The 18861-nt window shown below is 44.1% G+C and overlaps 2 protein-coding genes across 2 annotated transcripts; one reads left to right on the top strand and one right to left on the bottom strand.

Moving 5' to 3' along the window:
• Window positions 1-1030: 1030 nt before the first annotated feature.
• Window positions 1031-4994, bottom strand: LOC143422659 (uncharacterized). Its single transcript, XM_076893460.1, has one exon. The coding sequence runs from the start codon at window positions 4992-4994 to the stop codon at window positions 1059-1061; it is 3936 nt and encodes a 1311-aa protein (XP_076749575.1). The 3' UTR covers window positions 1031-1058.
• A 3996-nt stretch (window positions 4995-8990) lies between these two features.
• LOC143422658 (uncharacterized) lies at window positions 8991-18273 on the top strand. The gene is made up of 11 exons (XM_076893459.1): window positions 8991-9237; window positions 9704-9926; window positions 10283-10573; window positions 10670-10901; window positions 11149-11582; window positions 11718-13512; window positions 13585-15166; window positions 15706-15819; window positions 16419-16634; window positions 16791-16822; window positions 17944-18273. Exons 1-11 carry the CDS (start codon window positions 8991-8993, stop codon window positions 18271-18273), a joined length of 5496 nt encoding a protein of 1831 aa, XP_076749574.1.
• Window positions 18274-18861: the final 588 nt, after the last annotated feature.

Raw genomic sequence — 18861 nt, 5'->3', positions numbered from 1 at the left:
CCTAAAATATTCTTATATAGTTACCGCCAACTTTACAATCTAGCGTCTAGTTTGTGATAAATCGTCGGGTAATTAAATCTAAATTTATGATTTGTCGAAAACAATTAAAAGCAATTTCGTGGAAACTATCTGTTCTGTTTGAAGAGAGACTTGGAATCGACGAAATATCTACTACAAATTGTTATGTAAAAGTTTTGTCTTCAACATTACGAATGAATAACTTGTGAAACGTATACTTTTACAATGAAGAAGTACAAATTAATGTAAAGAAAATAAGAATAGTGTTAGCTTTTTTTTTATTTTACCTGTTCGTAAAGAGAAAGACCATGAAAAATGAGTATCATAGATGAAATATTTCTAGATGAGGTACAAGCATAGACAAGACATAGAATAGACCACTCACTCGATTCATTTTTATCTCCTTCTACTGAGAGGGTAAAACCCTCGTATCATTTTAATATCACTTGCAATGTTACCGATTCGATGCAGCTTGGTTAATATTAGAAGATATTTAAGCAAAATACTAGATTATATAAGAAATAGTTTTTCCATAGTCATCTGTTCACATAGTAAGTCGAATCGTCGGTAATCCTTTTAAAAAAGTGAGTTACTACAGTTTTTACATAGTCATCTGTTCGCTAGGTAAATAGAATCGTCGGTAAACCTTTTAAAAAAATGATTTCTTCATTAAAAATTTTCGAGCTTTTGATGATATTAACGATGATCGAATAATTATTGAAATTTTTTAATAATTTGGTCGCTACAGATTATTCTTATAAACTAAAATTTACATTAACGATAAATAGCTGCCAGGGGCAGGCAACCCGTTGGACATACGAAGTCGACGGGTGAACATTTAGGCGGAAGAAAGCCTGAGAAGGGTACGAAAACCGTCCACCCACGTGCACCCTACATCATGGTGAAACTTATGGCACTTCCACTGTTGGATGATGGATGATCAGGAACTATATTTCAAAACGAGCTTCGGTCTTTTGTCGAAATAATCGAATTGATTGAATTAATTTCAATGTTTCTTACTAATTTCAGTGAGTGTTAGTTCAAAGTTCTACGTCTATTTCTTGCTCGATCGAACGCAAAACTTCTTCGTTCGAAATATATTTCTTTAGAAACAGCTTTAACTCGTCGCCTATGTTGTCCCGATTCTCTGTACTTACGGTGTATTTTTTCATCTTCCTAATCGCTCTCACGATACACCCTTCGAAACCTACGCTCCTCTCCTTCAGCTCTTGATAATTGTACCGTAATTCGTTCGTTTTGTGTTTCAGATCAGAATTCACTTTCCTCAATGTAGAAAGCTCGTCCTTCAAAGCAGCCTTCTCGGACTCTAACTGATCCAACTTCGTCCCAGCTGTGCCCAATCGGATCCACAGTGATTCCTTCTCGTCTCTCAATTTCGTCAATTCAATCCTCAGTGCTTGAATTTCTTCCGTCGCGTTTCGTAGCTCGTTTCTCCACTTCTCGTCTACCGTGAAATTATCGAACAAGTTGTACCTCAGAGTGTCCATTTCCATCTTCAGTGCAATGTTCTCCAGTTTCAGCTTGTTCATGATATCCAGTAATCTTTCGATTTCTAATCCAGTCCCCTGTTCCACCATCGAATTCACGTAAGGGCGCACACTCGATCGATCGCGACAGGGATCCGAGTAGTTATTAATCTCCTTGCAATAAAGACTCATAATCTCTAGCTTGTTCGAGATGGGTTTAATTGCAACTTCACCTTCCTTGCTCTTTGTTAACTCGCTCTCTCGTCTCCGAAGCTCGTCTTTCACGTGTACCAATTGCATCTTATCATCGAAATTCTGATTCCTCAAGTTTAGTACCTCGAATCTCAACGATTCGTTCTCCATTGTCAGTTTCTTCAGGATTTCCCTCTCCTCCGTTGCTTCCATTCTGCCGTTCGCGCGTTTCCCAGGTTTCCCGTTCCGTTTCGTCCCGCTCATCATCGATTTCTCGATAATTTGAACATTTCCTTCACCGTACGCTACCAGTTCCTTCTCCCCTTTCTTCGTAACTTTCGATCGTAAACTGTTGACATATTCCTGCTCCAACAACTCTTTCTCCTTCTTCAACGTGGCGTTCATCATCTCTAAAATTCTCAGCTGGTTCTCCAATATCCTGTATTCGTTGTAGATTTCATTCAACTTCAGCTTCATCTCATCGCTCGCTTCCCTCAGCGTCTCATTGCTCTTCCTCGCCTCGTCGAGCGCCATCTGCAGAGCGCCGTTCTCCGATTTCGTTTCGTCGCACTCCGTTCTCAATTTCTTCAACTCGACAGAGGAATATTCGTTCGCCGTTTCAATTTTGTTCAGCTGATCCCTCAACGCGACGTTCTTCTCGGCTAGTTCGTTAATACGCCTCACGAGCTCGTTCTTTTCGGACAACAGCGTGCCCACGCGGCCATCGAAGTCGGCATTCTTCGATGCCAATCCGTTCACGTCGTCGCGTAGCCTCGAATTTTCTAATTCCAATTGTTTCACTTTATCCTCAGCACCAAGCAATTCTGTACGCGTTTCCTTCAATCTGTTAATCAAATTTTCCTCGGCCATCTTGTAGTTACTCATCTGGTCGCGTAAACACTCCAACTCAGATTTGTGCTTATCAGTCTCATTTTCAAGCTCGGAGCACTTTGCGTGAGTGTGTTTCAGAGATTTCTCCAGCAGCTCCTTTTCAAATTTCGAATTCGTCAATTCTACCCTTAACTGTTCATTCTCGTTCGTCAACCTCGCTTTCTCGGTATCCGATTCGTCGCGATTCGATTTCAAGTTGGCGAGCTCTTTTAACCTCTCCTCCGCCATGCTCTTCTCGACGTCTAATTGATACGCGAGCATTTCTTTCTGCGATTCCAACTGGAGGATTTTCGCTTCGAGCCTCGCCTTGTCGTCGGCTAAGTGTTTCAGTTGGGCTCCAAGATCGGTTACTTCACGATTCGCTTTATCTAAACTGTCCTCCGCCGCAGCTAACTTCGTTTTCAGTCGCCCAAGCTCGACGCTCGTCCTCTTCGACTCCTCCCGCTTGCGTCTCGCGTTCTCCTTTTCTTTTTCGACACTTATGGTTTCATCCGTTTCGCGTTTAACTCGTTCAGATTCATTAACCTTACTTCGCAGCTTCTCGTTCTCCTTCGAGGCAATCTGAAGGTTCTTTATCAAGTCCGTAATCTTCCCGTTCAATGCCTTCGCCATTGCCTCCCTCTCGGCAAGGACGGTCTTAATTTCTTCGTTCTTCTTTTGAAGCGCGCCGCGAATTTTCCCCGTTTCCTTTAACAACCCTTCCTTATCGGCCTGAACAGTTTGCAATCTCTTTCTCGTTACACTTGCCTCCCGTTTCACCTGTTGCAGTTGCTCCAGCTCGATCCTCGAGCCTTCCTGTTCGCGCTGGATCGCCGACGCCTTCTCCTCCGCCTTCTTAACCCTTCCTCTCAAATCTCTGTTTTCTTCCATTAGCGCGGTAATTTTTCTCTGCGCGTTTTCCACCTCCTTGCCCCTCTGCCCAAGCAAACTTTCCATATCGAGCAATTCCCTGCGAAGCCCGTCCGCGCGTTCATCCTTCTCGTTCGACTCCGATTTCAATCGGACGACCGTCTCCTCCAATTGCTCGATTCTCTCGATCGTCCCAGAACGATCGCCGGATGCGACGATCACTTCCAACTGCTTGATCCCGTAACAGACTTTACCGACGAAACCCTCCAATTTTTCAATGCCCTTCCACTCGCGCGAATCTCCGCCCGTACGACAATTCAATCCATTCATCGTCGCTCGTGCCTCTTCAACGATCGTCCCGAGCTCCTCTATTTTATTCAAGTACTCGAGACCTTCGATGCCGCCGATTCTGCAGTACCTCTTCGCGTGATTGTTTCTTAATCTGTCAATCTCCGCGTCGATCTCCTGCAGCGTGCCGTCTAACATCGGCAGCTGCTTCGAGTACACGCTCGACGCTGCCATTTTGTCCGAACGCGAGAGACGACGGCCACCACCGGTTCTCCCCAGTTCGACCTGCAGCTGTCTCAAACTTGCACGAAGCTCGACGATCTTTCGCAGGTACTTCAAACGACACGGATCACCCGCTGCGAGCAACGCCTCGTGGTCGTTCCTCAGTTTATCCCTCAAGTCGTTCGCCAATCGCTCGACGTTACTGAGATTGCCCTGATAATTCGTATCCGCGCCCCGCGACTCGTAGCTACTCTTCAACTTGCTCAGCTCCAGGTTCAAACGTCTCGTCAGGTTCTCCAATTCGACGATCCTCCTCTGGTAATCCGTAACGTCGCCGTTCTTGAAGCGCAGCATGGCTCTCAGCTGATCGATCTCCACGTACATACTGTCGTTCTTCGCTCGCGCCCTGTGCAACCGTTCGTTCGCGTTCACCAACTCCTCCGACAGATTCGCTATTGTCTCCGCGACTTTGTTAACTATATCGGTAAATATAATCTCCACGGTGTGGTCGACCATCATGAAGTGTTTCAGCTTGCATTTCAAGTGTTCCGATTCGGAGCTGTGCTCGTGGCCATCCTCAGCCTCGCTCAGCCGACTTTTCAGGTACTGAATTTCGTTGTTCAAACGCTCGTTCTCCGCCAAGTACTCCCGCTTAACTTCCTCGAGCTTGTCGTCGGATTTCCAAGAGACTACCCGCGTAACGTAACCCCCGTCGAGGAGGGCGGCTTTAATGTCGGCCATCTCCTTCTTCAGCTCCTTATTACTGGTCTCCAGTCGTTCGACCTCCGCCCTCTGATGCTCGATCAATGGGTCAGCGTTCAGAGCGTCGTCCGTTTCCCTCGCGGCTACGCGTAGCGCCAGTTTCAGCCGCCAAACGTTTGATCGCAATTTCACGCGATCGTCCCGCCAATCCTTCATCTGCCTCATTATACCGTTCAACCTGCACAACGTGGTGGCCGCCGCTTTCGCTATCCTGGTCTTCTCCTTGTACGCGTCGCCGTCGTTCATCTCGATCGACAGCGAGTCCTCGACGTAATCGCTCTCCATTGTCAGATTTTTGGTACGGATCGGGTAAACGGGACCGAACGTTCCGTTAGTTTTACCAGGAATCCTCCGGGTCGGAAAAACTGCTGGATGAGCTTTACTCCTGCCGGTTGAGCTTTTAATTGGTTAAAACTGGCGATGCTGGAAGTTACAGATGTGCGTGCACATTTATGCGCCGTGTGTTCCAGTTATCGCGCGAGTATAGTTTAATTAATTTAATTAAATGCTCCTTGTTTTCTTTTTTAGTAACTTTTGGATTAATTAGCTGGGCTTTTACATTGGTGTATTCAATGTGTTTAAATTGTGTTCTTTCAATTTCTAAGATTTTGTGCTAAGAATTGTAGCTGGATTTAAATGATATTTGGATGTTTATGAATACCTTAGCGTTTCTAATTGCACAATGTATATTCTTCATCTTTTTAAGAGAATGTTTGCACGAATTTCTACTTGTAATTTCATTCTGTAATATAGAATTTCTATTTTTCCGAAACCCATATCTCACATTTCTAGGTTGGTGATTAGTTATGGTTATGCCATTGGTAATTCATTTGACAGATATTCCTGCGCTTGTCATCGAAACGATTGCACTTGTGTGCGTGTTATTTATTTAGAATAAATTAACCTTCCAGATAATAAACTTGACCACAGATGAACTTTCATTTTGCACTATATTTTACTATTATTTTTACTACAGACGCGACGTGAAAATGGAAAATAAACGAAGGCATCGATAAATAGGTACGTCGTCGAGTGAAGGGAAGATTTAATTATTGTCTGAAGTATTATTGGTTCGCGTTGCTGAATTTTCCAGACTCAATTCCCATGAAGATTTAATTGACAAGATGCGATCTCGATAAGTGATCGAGCGCGACTGAACCGAGCATGAAGTCCTCTTGAAGTGTTCCAAGATTTCGGTATCGCTGTACAAGTTTCTTAAAATTGGAGGACTCGATAAAATGTTCCTAACGAGAGCCCGTAATTCAATTATGGCAATTGATTAAAACGGGTCCTGAATCAAAAGTTTTGTACTTGGGCTAACTTTTAACGAAAATCTAACACAGCCCATAGTTCATTTTGGCGAATAGTTCTCCGAGAACTCGTTAACGAACGCTTAACAAAATTAATTTTCGATAAAAGGGAAATTAATGTACGAAACAAGAACACGTAGATTTTTTTACAAATTTATTCATTGGAAATTCTTATTTATTTTCATATTTTCGTACGCGTTATGACGAAAAGCATTCATGCAATATTTAAATTATTTTAATTAATATTAACACACTACAAGTCGATTTCACGTGCTATTCGAAATAGAAATTATTTTGTCCCGCACGCGTGGATCGGCGGTAAAAATCAGTTATTTTCCGCTCACGATCAGAATGCAGAGCCCGCGCAACGCTAATCGTGACAAACAGTATCGTACGTTTCGTTCAGCGCCGAAGTTTTTGCCCGGAAGTTTCGTAATAAATATGTAGAAGTTAATATCGGGGTTCAATAACAAAATTCTAGTGGTAGCCTTCGGGGCCGAGCTACGTGTAATTTAATTACGAGCGTGGAAGAATTCTATGGCCGGGGTATGATTGAAAGTTCTGGCTCAATTGGAAGCTTTTGCCAAATTGGATTGCAAGTGTAGTTCCAAGTAGTCGGAAGAAATACAGTGCGATAAATTAATTAAGAAGTCAAAGTTTATAGGTTCGAGGAGATGGTCGATGAGAGGATCAATATGAGCAGGAGAAAATAAGGAATCAAAACCACTACGAAGGAGAGTTAACCCTTGAAAGAGCACCTCTAAAATAGGGGGGTGGTTTATATGCTTGCGCCCATCAGGATAACCGATGAAGATGAAAAGAGCGTATCGAGGAATTTGATATATTTGTATAAAAAATTTCACCGTGTACGCAAATGTCGAGAAAAAATGTCCTAGTTCCTAGCCTTTTACGAATAACTTTCAATGAATTTTTCGTATATTCAGCGCAGACCGTCGTTGATGAAACGGAAAACGTGTCGAATCTGGTTTCGACGACTGGCATACACCGACCAAGGTTTCATTCAAATTGGAGAGTAAATTCCGGCTAAAAACTGCGAAATTACTCTCTCTTGTTAGTAAGAACGTTAGCAACGTAATTCAAATTAATTTGTCATTCAATGATCAACTGGAAAGACGCTTCCCACATTTGTTCCGCTGATTAGAGCCGCGCGGTCCAACGATCCGCTTTAACGAGTCAATTTCCTCGTTAATTTAGAAAGAAGGCACCGGCACTGTTCCTTTTAATTACACCGGCATTCCGATCCTTTGTGTCGCGCGCAACAGAGCCGCGTTCAGTTTTCGTGTTTCAAAAGACGAGCCCCGTCGACGAGCTGCATCCAAACGCGTATTTTAATAACGCGGTTGTAATTAGATCCCGCGGAAATGTGTGCCACGTTAATGCTACGGTTACCGCAGGATTCGCAGGAATTCCTGAAGCAATCCGCGCAAATTGATTACGCGGGCCAGCACGAATTAATTAAAAAGATATTTCACCGCGCACGAACGACTTGCACCCCTGGAAAGCGTCGCGTTTAGGGGCAAAGGCGAGCCTAGATTTCGCCGAAACGGAAGTACGGTGACGATCCAGTTTCGCGAACAATTCCGATTAAATAGTTTTATACTGAAAATTAATCAATTACGAGGCAGTCACTCGAGTCGTTCCTTTGACACCGTGCACTCGAATTCCAATGTTTTACGGTCGTAACATTTCTAGCACCGACGCGCTCACTTTCTGGTATTCGTTTCAACAACCCCGTCATGCGATCTTGCAGGAAGTAATAAAAAAAAAAAGAAAAATGGATCGTCTGAAATTACGTTTGGCAAATACGAGGGATTCGAATTGATGTATTCTTCGAGATCATCCCCTAAGGTGGAACGCTGTGGATCGCAGACCCTTTAAAACGATCCAGAAGAAAATTACGTATTCACCTTAACGAAATACGAATCTCTCGCTCGACCGGATACCAATTCCGACGTTAAATCAAACAATCGATGACCGGCGGTCGCGCGACAGTAAAACTGTGACCGCCCTCGGTGTAATCCATCATCCTAACCTCGTATATCCGGGGTTAAATGTTCTGTTTTACCTGGCGCACGATGGCAGTTTCGCGCGTAGATGCGCTGAATTGTCTGTAATCGGTTTAGCGGCGTAACTCACTTACATCGGTGATTCGGTGACACTGGAGCTATTTGACGGCGAAAGAATACATAGCTGGAGAGTAATTACGTTCGGATAACCTGTAAAATGTGATCCGATTTATAGCGAGGAGAGGCATCGAGGAGGGCTCGGGAACGGAATAAGGGCGTCGATCGCGAACGCTACGATCGGATGGTATCGGTGGCATTGATATTCCCCTGAAAGTAGCAAGTCTTGTAGTCTCGAGAATGATAATGGCCCTGATGCGGATTCATAGCTTTCTCGGTCGCCGTTATATTCTTCTCTGAATGGCTTTATGAATGATGTATTTTATTCATTGAAATGTTTAGTTTTTCTTCCCCCGCGGCTTTTAACATTGCCTGGCTCTTAGCTTCAGGTGATCGAAGTAACGTTGCCTGCCGCGGGACAATCATTTTCAATTCGACAGGGAGCCCACGGCGTGGTTCGATAATGAAACGCGCGATTCTAAAGCGTTTACGTGTTTATCGGAAATTGAAACGTGCCGGATTCTTATTAGAAACTAAACTGAGTAAATGAAACGCGAGATGAAATAGTTAGTTTGATATTTTACGTTTATGAGGAAGAAGTAATCGGTGGAGAAAGAAATGCATAGGTCAAATGCCACGGACACTAGCAATTAAAAAATTTCGTAGCTATTCAGCCTCTCGACATCTTAAGTCGTTCCCCGTCGAACTCAAAGCTCGACTCCTACGTTTCCTTGGTAAAAATGTAGAATACGGCCTTAAAATTCTCGCCTCGCGCAGAGAGGCGAGCGCTTTTTAATTACAGGAAACGTTAAAAGATTACTCGGATAATGGAGGTTTGCCGATGCGGATGCGATGCATCGTCCTCGCGAGAATCGATCAATCCGCCGAACGAGCCGTGCTGTTGCTGCAGTTACAATCCCTTCAGCGACAATTCCAAAGAATCGGAGATCCACGACCTCTCGTTTGCCCTGAGGAAGCTCAGCGTAATGAAGTGTCAGATGAAGAAGTGGCGAATGGAAAGGCTTCAGCTCGAGAGCGAAAATAGGTCTCTGAAACAAGCCCTCCAGTCATTCGGTATCGATGTATGATATTTCGTAGCACCACCCTTCGCGTGCCGCCCCTCTTTCTCGCGTTCACTGTCTCTCCTGTCAATTGGCTCGCGCGAAATTGATTAATTGGAATTCTGCACGGATGACCGTATCGTTCATGCTCTCCTCTGCTTGCGAATTAGCTGTTCGATCGAAGTTAGCAGCATTGCGTACGATTAATACAATCGTTATGGCTTCTGTGATTATGTTATTATAAAATTCATTTGAAATTGAATTACATATTTGTGAACAGAAAAATTTGTATGATATATATATACTCTCTGAACTCTGCGATAATAATGCGCACGGTGAACGCTGTTTTCGAACGTTGACAAGAGTGTTCTCGTTTCAGGGATTTCTCTTTAAAATTTTACAGCGCTTCCTTTGAACCCTTCCGTATCGCGCGCGTGCACCGCCCCGAATGTTTCTAAAGATTAGATGTTTTCGTGTAGGTGTAAATGCGGATGAGATATTGAGGCCCGATCCGCTGCTAGTGCACTCCCGGGAAGAAATCGAAAGGCTGCAAAATGCAAACGCGGCGCTTGAAGATAAAGCGAGGGATCTGGAGGAAACTCTCGCCGAACGAGATTGCTGTGACGATCCTGGTGCCACGATTCACTTCCTCAGAGAGAAGACGAGATATCTCAGAGAGCGTTTCGCGCTTGAAAAGAAAGAGTACTATTCCACTACTTTTCCTACCTCGTAAACCTACACCCTATTTAATTGTTTCGCTTCTTCTCCTCGAGAATGAATCATCGACGGGAGATTCGCGATTCGCGCCTTTCGACGCATTTGAAAAAGGAGACAGGAAATAATTTCGGAAACGAAACAACCATTTAGTTAGAAATAAGAGATGTAGAATGTTTCAAAAATAGATTGCTCGCGTCACGATTAAATCTGCTCTCAGGAGAATCAATCGAACCATTTCCGTTATCGAGATCGCTATAATAATCAGACATTCTCATACGTGAGATCTCTTATTTCATACATATCTCTTCGGAGAGCGCATAAAAGTGTCTCTGTTTTCGCAGATTGCGAGATATAATATCGCATTTGAAGCTGAAGCTGGCGCAGGTCGAGGAGGACGTCAGTTGCCCGGCGATATATCGTCTGAGAGCAAAGTTGCGTGAACTGATGAAAGGGCAACCGGTGGAGCAGCAGCAGGTCGCGAAAGTGGTGGAGAGATCGATCGAGACGTTGGCGGACCTCTCGAAAAGCTGCGAGGATCTACGCTCGGAGAACGAGCGTCTCCTCGCGGAGGTGGCTGAGCTGCGTCGCGCGTTGGCGGACCTCGAGGGCAGGGAAGTAACGGAAACGCCGGTGTCGCCATTGAGGACGGTCGAGACGGTCGAGACAACGCCGGTGTCGCCATTGAGGACCGTCGAGACGGTCGAGACAACGCCGGTGTCGCCATTGAGGACGGTCGAGACGGTCGAGACAACGACGGTGCCGGAGTACGTGGACATTTCGGATCTGTTGCAAAGGTTGAACGACTGCGAGGACGTCGTGGCCGATCTGAGGAGACAGCTGGAGGAGAGGGACAAGATGATCGACGGGCTGAATAAAGAACTGGAGGCGATGGTCAGCCAGAAAGGTCTGCTGGACCAGATAGAAGCCATGAAAACGGAACTTAAACGAAAAGATGACAAGGTATCGGGAGTCCGTTCGGAACTAACCCTGGGAAACTTTTTTAATCCGGTTAATGCTATCGATTTCTTCATCCCTGAACATTTTGGCAAATTGCTTTTCCCCTCGTATAATATAACGAAATGTTCTTTAGAGGATCTGTTAGGATAGAATGTGAGTAGGAACGGAAAAGTAATTGTCGCAGATAAATGTAATGCGAGTAAAGATTTCCCTTACATTTCCGTGGATCGATCGCTGATCTTCATTACAGATCACGGGTCTCCTGAACAGCCTGAGACAATCGGAAATAGATCTGCTTGGGTTAAGCAATCTGAAATCCGAAATGGAAAGTCTGAAGCCGCAATTGCGTGACCTCGAAACGGAGAAGATCGAGTTGATGGACGAGCTGGATAAACTGCGCGAGGCACTGAAGGACAGGAACGATCAGATAATCGACATACTGGAGAAGCAGAGTACGCTGGAGGGAGACTACAAGGACAAGATAGAAGCGTTGCAAGGAGACCTGTACGAGGCGTTAGCTCGGGAAGCGGATTTGAACCGCGAGATTGACGAGCTGCGGGCGCAAATAGCCAATCTAGAGGACGAGTTGGATCGGCGTGACAGGCGAAACGCGGAGCTGGAGGAGTGTTGCCAGGACAAGGACGCGCTCTCGATGGAGTTGCGCGACCTGGAAGGGAAGCTCGCGTCCGCCGAGGCTACAATAGCGGGTCTCGAGAAGGAGCTGGACACGATCAGAGGCGACAAGGAGTGGCTGTTGAGGGAGCTGGACGAGGCGAAGGAACAGATCGAGGCGTTGTCCGAACAATTGGCGAGCGAAAGAGTGGCCAGGGCCGCGTTGGAGGAAGAGCTGGCGAGCAGCCAGAATGAAATAGAAAAGTTGCGGGTGGAGAATCTGAATCTGAAGGATCGGATCGACGCAGTCGAGGAGGAGAATGATAAACTTCGCGACGCGATGGAGACTTCGAAGAAACTGGCCGAGGAGAACGACTGGTTGAAGGCGCAACTCGAGCAGTTAGGGAAGGAGAACAGCCGTCTGATGGAGAGGGCGGACGAGCTGGAGAATTTAAATAAACAGTTAAAGGACGACTGTGACAACATGAGACAAGCGTTGGGTAGCCTGGAGGCAGAGATCGACAGGCTGGAGGATCAGTTGAATAAGATGGCGCGGGAGCGTGACGAGTTGTTGAACGAGAACAACGGCGTCAAGAAGCAGCTCGAACGGGCGCTGACGGAGAACGAGAGCCTGAGAGCGGAGCTGAACGAGGTCGGTGAACAACTCGACAAACTGAAATCGGAGAAGGACGAGCTGCAGAGGAGCCTCGACGCGACGAAGCTGGAGAACGATTCGTTGAAACGGGACGTGAGAGCGTTAAGGGACGACCTTGAGGAATCGAGGAGGCAGGCGGAGGAGCTGAAAGCCGCTGGCGACGCGTTCAAATCAGCGGACGAAGACAGACAACTCGAGGTTCAGCGGCTGGGACAGGTTTTGGAGAATCTGAAGTCCGAAAGAGATCGCTTGGCGAACGAAATCGATGATCTAAACGCCAGGAATTCGGAATTGGAACGGAAACTGCAAGACGCTACGAAGGAGTTGGAAAAAATGAAGTTACAAAACGACGATTTACTAGCCGAGGTGGATCGTTTGGGGCGCGATTTGGAAAATGCTAGAAACGAGATCGATCGATTGAAGTCCGAGATGGGTTCGTTGAGAGACGCACTCGACAACTGCGTGGGCGAGATGGAAAAGTTGCGGACCGAGAACGACGATCTGAAATCGGAGAATCAGACTTTAAAAACAGATATTCAGGGAATTAAAGGCGAAGGGGACAGTTTGACTGTGGAAGTGAGGAATTTGAAGGACGAAAATTCCACCTTGAGAAACGAGAGAGACCACTTGAACAGAGCACTGGGGGAGATGAAGGCGGAGAACGAAAACTTGAGAAGAGAGAAGGATCAACTGGAAGCTGAAGCTAAGACATTAAGAGAGGAAATAAATTCGTGTAAAGAAGAAAACGACAAACTGAGGGCTGATCTTGAAAAACTACGGGGACAATTGCAGTCGTTGAACGACGAATTGGAGAAATTGAGTGCTCAGCTTAACGAAGCTGAGGATAAAATTGGGTCATTCGAATCGTTGGTTGCTCGTTTGCAAAGCGAAAACGACAAGTTGCAAAATGAGAACGATAAGCTGAAACATGATGTAGGAGTTTTGCAAAAAGAGGCAAACGATTTAAAGGCAGAAATGAGTAGAGAGATGGGAGACAATCAAAGGATGCGGAACGACCTGAAAATGTTGGAGGATCAGGTGCAAGGTTTGAGCCAAAAATTGGACAATGTTAGAGCAGAGAACGATGCCTTGAAGCAGGAAAATCAGGACCTGAAAGCAAAGTTATCAGATACGGAGCAAGAGTTATCGAGTTTGAGAGCTGAGTGCGCTGACCAGAAGACGGAGATAGCCGAGTTGAAGAAATCAATCGATGAATTAAAGGCAAAGATAGCCAGACTCGAGGCGGATATAGAGCATTGGAAAATGGAGAATTGCAAGCTGCAAATTGAGATTGACAAATTAAAAGGCGATCTGGAGAAGGCATTGGAGGATTTGAACGAGTGTCAGGTAAAAGAATTCACAATAACAATGCAATGATGCAATGTCTTACGTAAGAAATATTCTTCTGAATTCCAACAGGCTCTAAAAAAGTCACAAGAGGCAGAATTGAACCGTTTGCAGGCTGAGAAAGGAGATCTTGATAAAAAGCTAGCCGCCTTGGCATCAGAGCTTGAGCAGCAGAAGAAAGCTCTCGAAGCAGAGAAATCTGCCAAAGACAAGGGTGACTCAGAAATCGATGGCTTGCATGCGGAACTCGAAGCACTGAAGAAGGAATTGGAAAAACTAAGAGCGGACAATGGCAAATACAGGAACGAAATTGACGAATTGGGGAGGCAACTCTCAACAGTGAAGAATGAGTTAAATGGATGCAAAGAAGAGGTGTCTGCGTTGAGGGAAGCCAACAACGCGTTGAAGTCCGACTTGGACAACTTAAAAAATGTAAAGAATGAATACGATAAGTTGAAGGCTGAGTTGGATGCCGTAAAAACAGAGAACGCAAGCCTCTTAGAAGACAGGGAGAAGCTTGAAGAAGAGTATGGCAAGCTGAGAGGGGAGGGTGATGGACAGAAGGTAGAAATTGACAGACTTAAGTCAGACTTGGCATCCGAGAGAGCAGCAGCTGAAAAATTGCGGACAGTCCTTGAAAAGTGCCAAGCCGAAAGCGACAGATTGCAGACGGAATTGACTGAAATGAAGAGAGAGCTCGACGAATTGAAAACTGAGAATGATCGTTTGAAAAGTCGTATCGATGAATTAGAGAAGGCGCTCGCAGCGGCGGAGGCAAAGGTGAAGTCTCTGGGAGGTGAACTTTCGGATCTGCTGACTGAGAAAGAGGAGTTGGTCAACGAACTCTATCGCCTTCGCGAGGAGCTGAACAATCTCAGAAACGAGCTGGGGAAGCAAAAGTCTGCCAAGGATGCGGCTGTGGAGGAGCTGGCCGACCTGAAGAAGAAATTGACCTCGCTGAGGGCCGCGTTGGAGAAGGCTCGCGTTGAAAACGAAACGTTGTCGACGGAGAACGAGACGCTGAAGGCAGACTGGGCGAATTTGAATAAACAGATGGAGGCATTGAGAATCGAGAACGCTAGCCTGAAGAACGAGAACACGAATCTGAAAATGGAGAACTCGGAATTAAAAGAGGAATTAGCTAGAGCGAAGGATAAACTGATGGAGGCAGAGAAGAGAATGAACGATTTGATGAAAGAAAGCGACGATCTGAAGAGTAGAATCGCTGGTCTTGAGGATGCAGTAAAAGAGCTCGAACCTTTGAGAAAGCAATTGGAAAATGCTAATAAGGAGTTGAATAGGTTAAGGCCAGAATTGGATAAACTGAGATCGGAAAACACGAAGCTGGAAGATGATTTAAACAAGGCGAATAAAGACGCGAATCAGTTGAGGGGTGAATTGGATAAATTGAAGAACGATTATTCCGACTTGATGTCCGACTTGGCCAAAGTCAGGGATGAGAAGGATAAACAGAAAGATCGCGACGCGTCGTTAGAAGAGGAGCTGGATACAGCGAGGAGAGAAAATGGCGAGCTGAAGGATAGGAACGGCAAGCTGAAAAGCGAATTATACGATTGCCAGGCGGAGAACGAAAGGCTGCGCAAGGAATTGGAAAACTTGAAGATGGAAAATACCAAATTGAAGGCGGCTACAGGTCTGCTAATTATCACAGTAGCGTTTCAATTGTTTGAACAATTGGTTATTCAAATGAGAGGGTAAATGACCTCGTCCTTTGTCGAAGTCGCTTTGCAAATTCAAGTAGGGCGACTAATGGACGGCACTTAATATTTGTTTCAAGCTGCATTACTATTTGCCTTAATATCGCAGTGCTGTTCGTTTTAATTTAAACTAGCGTGTTCTCTATTAGCCAGATTAAATCAGATCAAATAATAGCAAAACCGTGAAATACTATTTCATTCAGAATTAATATTTTCAAATTTACAAAATTTTCTTAGTAAAACATATGCGACTACTCTTGAATATCAGTAAATGTGAAAAACACGAAAAAATGTAACATTTTCTGATTACTGCGAGTTCTGAAAAACAATTGTTGCATTAACAAGATTGTTTCGCTCGATCTTTTCACGTACACGCATTAAATCATCGGGGCCTCTCGTTGAAACGCTACTGCACCATTCCCTTTTCACAATAACTTTTCATGATAATTACACATTGTCAACGAAATGAATGCAGTGAGAAGGTTGGAGCCAAAGGAGACGGAAATGGACAAAGATATTCTGGATGAATGCGACGACTTCGTTAAGGCGAACGAATTATTGGGGAAAAGATTTGAAATGCAGAACGAAGGTAAAAATTGTGTAAAGATTTTTTTTCTAATTAAAGTAAAAGGAAGGAAAAACACGTAAACAGTTCCTGCTCGTTTTATTACCCTTCCTAACCGAGAATTGGTAAATGTTGCTTGTGAATAACACTGAATATCAGAACTTTTAATTAGTAATATGTCTTGGAAAATTTCAATGATGCTAAGTGCAAGTAGTGCAAATACCAACGAAGAAAATATGTGGCGATTCGAACGATAAGAATAATTTCCATCAGTTTAACGTTACTGAATGACGTTGATGTGTCACAGAATTGATTATCGTGGTATTTAAATCTTCTCGTATTTTATAAATAGACTTCCTCGTGGTAAATTATATATACGAGATCGTGAAAAGTTCAAAGTTCAATAATTTTATCCCGCGTACCTTTATCAAGTGCTGTTGATTGATTGTAACTATATACTGATTAATTTTACGTAATGTTATACTAATTAAACGATGACATCAACCATGGAGGCTAAGAATGGGAACAAAGTTGAAAAGTTTAACGATGAGAATAGAATTTATGGGCGATTTAAAGAGTAAAGAGTAAGAATTTAAAAAAAAAATAGTAACTGTTTAATTTAGGCGTACAACGCGTTCGAGATTATATCACCTATTTGGAAGGTAAGGCTGAAGAACCCAAAATGGCGGACGAGTTGATAGAAGAGCCAGAGATTGATCCGGAATTAAGAAAGGATATTGCAGATTTGTTTGAGAAATCACAGGCTTTATCTAAAAATCTTCATCGAACAGAAAAGGATATACAAAATCTAGCTGAATTACTGAAGAAGCCTACGGTACGTACAAAGTGTAACACGAACGAATAGATAATACGCGTTAGACACATTCCTCCGAAATACAAGATATAAAAAATGATATTTATACATACTTTTGATTTTATTACATCAGTACGTCGCTTATATTAAATTTGATATGATTCACAGGATTCTGGCAAAGGACCAATCTTCGATCCTGACTCTTGGCTAAGCGTGAGTCCAAAGATAATGTTTATTAAATTCACCAACCGCACGTATAAAACCATCTACGCTGTTAGTATTATAATCCTTATTTTCCTATGTTTTCGTTTGCCAAGAAACGATACGAATCGCTGCAATAATTTACCCGTACCTTACGGTTTATTAACACCAGACAATTTGCACAATAGAAAATTGATCGAAACACGTGGAACATTTTGCTAACAAATGAAGATGTTCGATATCTGGCTTTCAACGAACGCTTTCTATTATGTCTATCGATACGCTATTCACTCATGTATCATCGATGCATTGTATTATGGACGTTGACTATCCCGTATGAACGGCGATGTTTGATGCAGATTAATGATGTAGCTTAATAAGTGAACGAGCCTGATAGATCTAATAAATCATTCTATGCTCCGGGAATTAATAAATGCGTTTACTCGGCTAAATCAGACCTGAATCTGTCTTTTAACTCGGTTGAAATTTTAACAAAACGGGACTTGAAACATAAACGATATTTATGATTTCCTCCAGCTATTAACAAGTGGAATGTTATTATCGATTGTTATCATTCTCACCGCCCCAAAAATTTATCTCTCCCATGAAATACGGTTACAATTTTCTTCTGTTAATATTAGAAGTACGATGTGGGGCAAAGTACATAAATGAAGCGAGTATACCGGCACACGAGTTGAGGCCACTCAAGGCCACCTTCTTTTGTCATGCTTTTGAGAAGTTTGCTCTGACGTGTCATCTACCAGACTGGAGTGTACAACAGGATGGTGTATACAATAGATGTGCGTGTTTGTTTGCACACACACGGTATATTGACGTAGCACACGGCGCCTCAAAAGCCCGTCAAAAGAAGATGGTATTGAGCGGCTTCCATTAGTGGCTCTTACTAAGGGGAAACCTTACCTTATTCAAAGTGTTTCGCGCGTCTCTTATCTCTTCAAGTTCGACGATACCAGAAAAGATTTCGTGAGAAACAAATTTCAGATCAACATGTTCTCTCTCAGATACCATTATTTAACTCGTTCTACGAATCATTCACGTGTCAACGATTTCAGCCAGGTAAAAATGCGACACACCGGAAGCCCTGTTAACCGAAGCAACGCGTTTGTTCGCAGTCGCTGACGTTGACGCAGTTGGCGGAGCTTCACGACAAAATTTGTTCGTTGACGTCGGACATGGTGCAACAGGACACAAGAGCCGTGACATGCGATCGCGTCTATGAGCAAGCGAATCCCTTAACTACGGATTACAATATTTTGAACAGCCGAATAGCTGCTCTGCAGAAACAGATAGCGGAGAAGCAAATGGAGGCAGGGTGGAAACTGCAGGAGCTGAGACAGGCCCTTCGCCAAGAGCAGGCTAACTTAATACGAATCTCCGACCGAATGAATTTAGAGAGAAGACGCAATTTGAACCTTCAGTTCAACATGGACGATTCACTCTAGAGTCTGGCGGATGAGACACGATTCTTGTTACTGTTTGTCCGTGATGAATCGACGCGTTATATAACAAATCAGACGAGGTCACTTACTCTTCCAAGAATGTTCAGTGGTCACCGATGTAAGTGTACGCAAATAATCAATAAATGATGCAATAATCCACTTTTCACTTGTTACTTTTCGTTCGATACACCGTCAAGCTGTGACCGTTGGTAACTGTTTGTAGAATCGAACCGTTAAACATCGTTGATGTTTGCGTTCTTGCGTTCTTATTAGTAAGCAGTACACCATAAAGCAGTTAACAGTAAGCAAGCAAGTGAGAGAGCGTCGAGTAACCAAATTAGATAGAGACGTAACATTTTTTATTACGTCTCTGTTACACTCTGTTCGGCGATTTGATCGCGTCGAAACTGTTCGAACGAAGTACGATACACCGATGCGGACGAGGTTGGAAAGAAAAAAACCGCGGTCGAGCCCAATAGCGGGTAACGTTCTGGAAAACAACTAACGGCTAATAACGGGGAATAGATTCGACGTGGCCGCGTTTGCTCGATTTTGCGTGCGACAACGCTATTTCCTGTTTCGTCCCGGGGC

The sequence above is a fragment of the Xylocopa sonorina genome, chromosome 4, assembly GCF_050948175.1.
Source record: "Xylocopa sonorina isolate GNS202 chromosome 4, iyXylSono1_principal, whole genome shotgun sequence".
NCBI lineage: Eukaryota > Metazoa > Arthropoda > Insecta > Hymenoptera > Apidae > Xylocopa > Xylocopa sonorina.
This window is presented reverse-complemented; position numbering and strand designations above follow the sequence as displayed.

Excerpts from the sequence above, each read along its gene's own strand:
- LOC143422659 (XM_076893460.1), bottom strand. The coding sequence starts at position 4,994 with ATGGAGAGCGATTACGTCGAGGACTCGCTGTCGATCGAGATGAACGAC.
- LOC143422658 (XM_076893459.1), top strand. The coding sequence starts at position 8,991 with ATGGAGGTTTGCCGATGCGGATGCGATGCATCGTCCTCGCGAGAATCG. Across the intron at positions 9,238-9,703 it reads ACAAGCCCTCCAGTCATTCG|GTGTAAATGCGGATGAGATA; the intron begins GTATCGATGTAT and ends GTTTTCGTGTAG. Across the intron at positions 16,635-16,790 it reads ACTGAAGAAGCCTACGGTAC|GACCAATCTTCGATCCTGAC; the intron begins GTACAAAGTGTA and ends ATTCTGGCAAAG.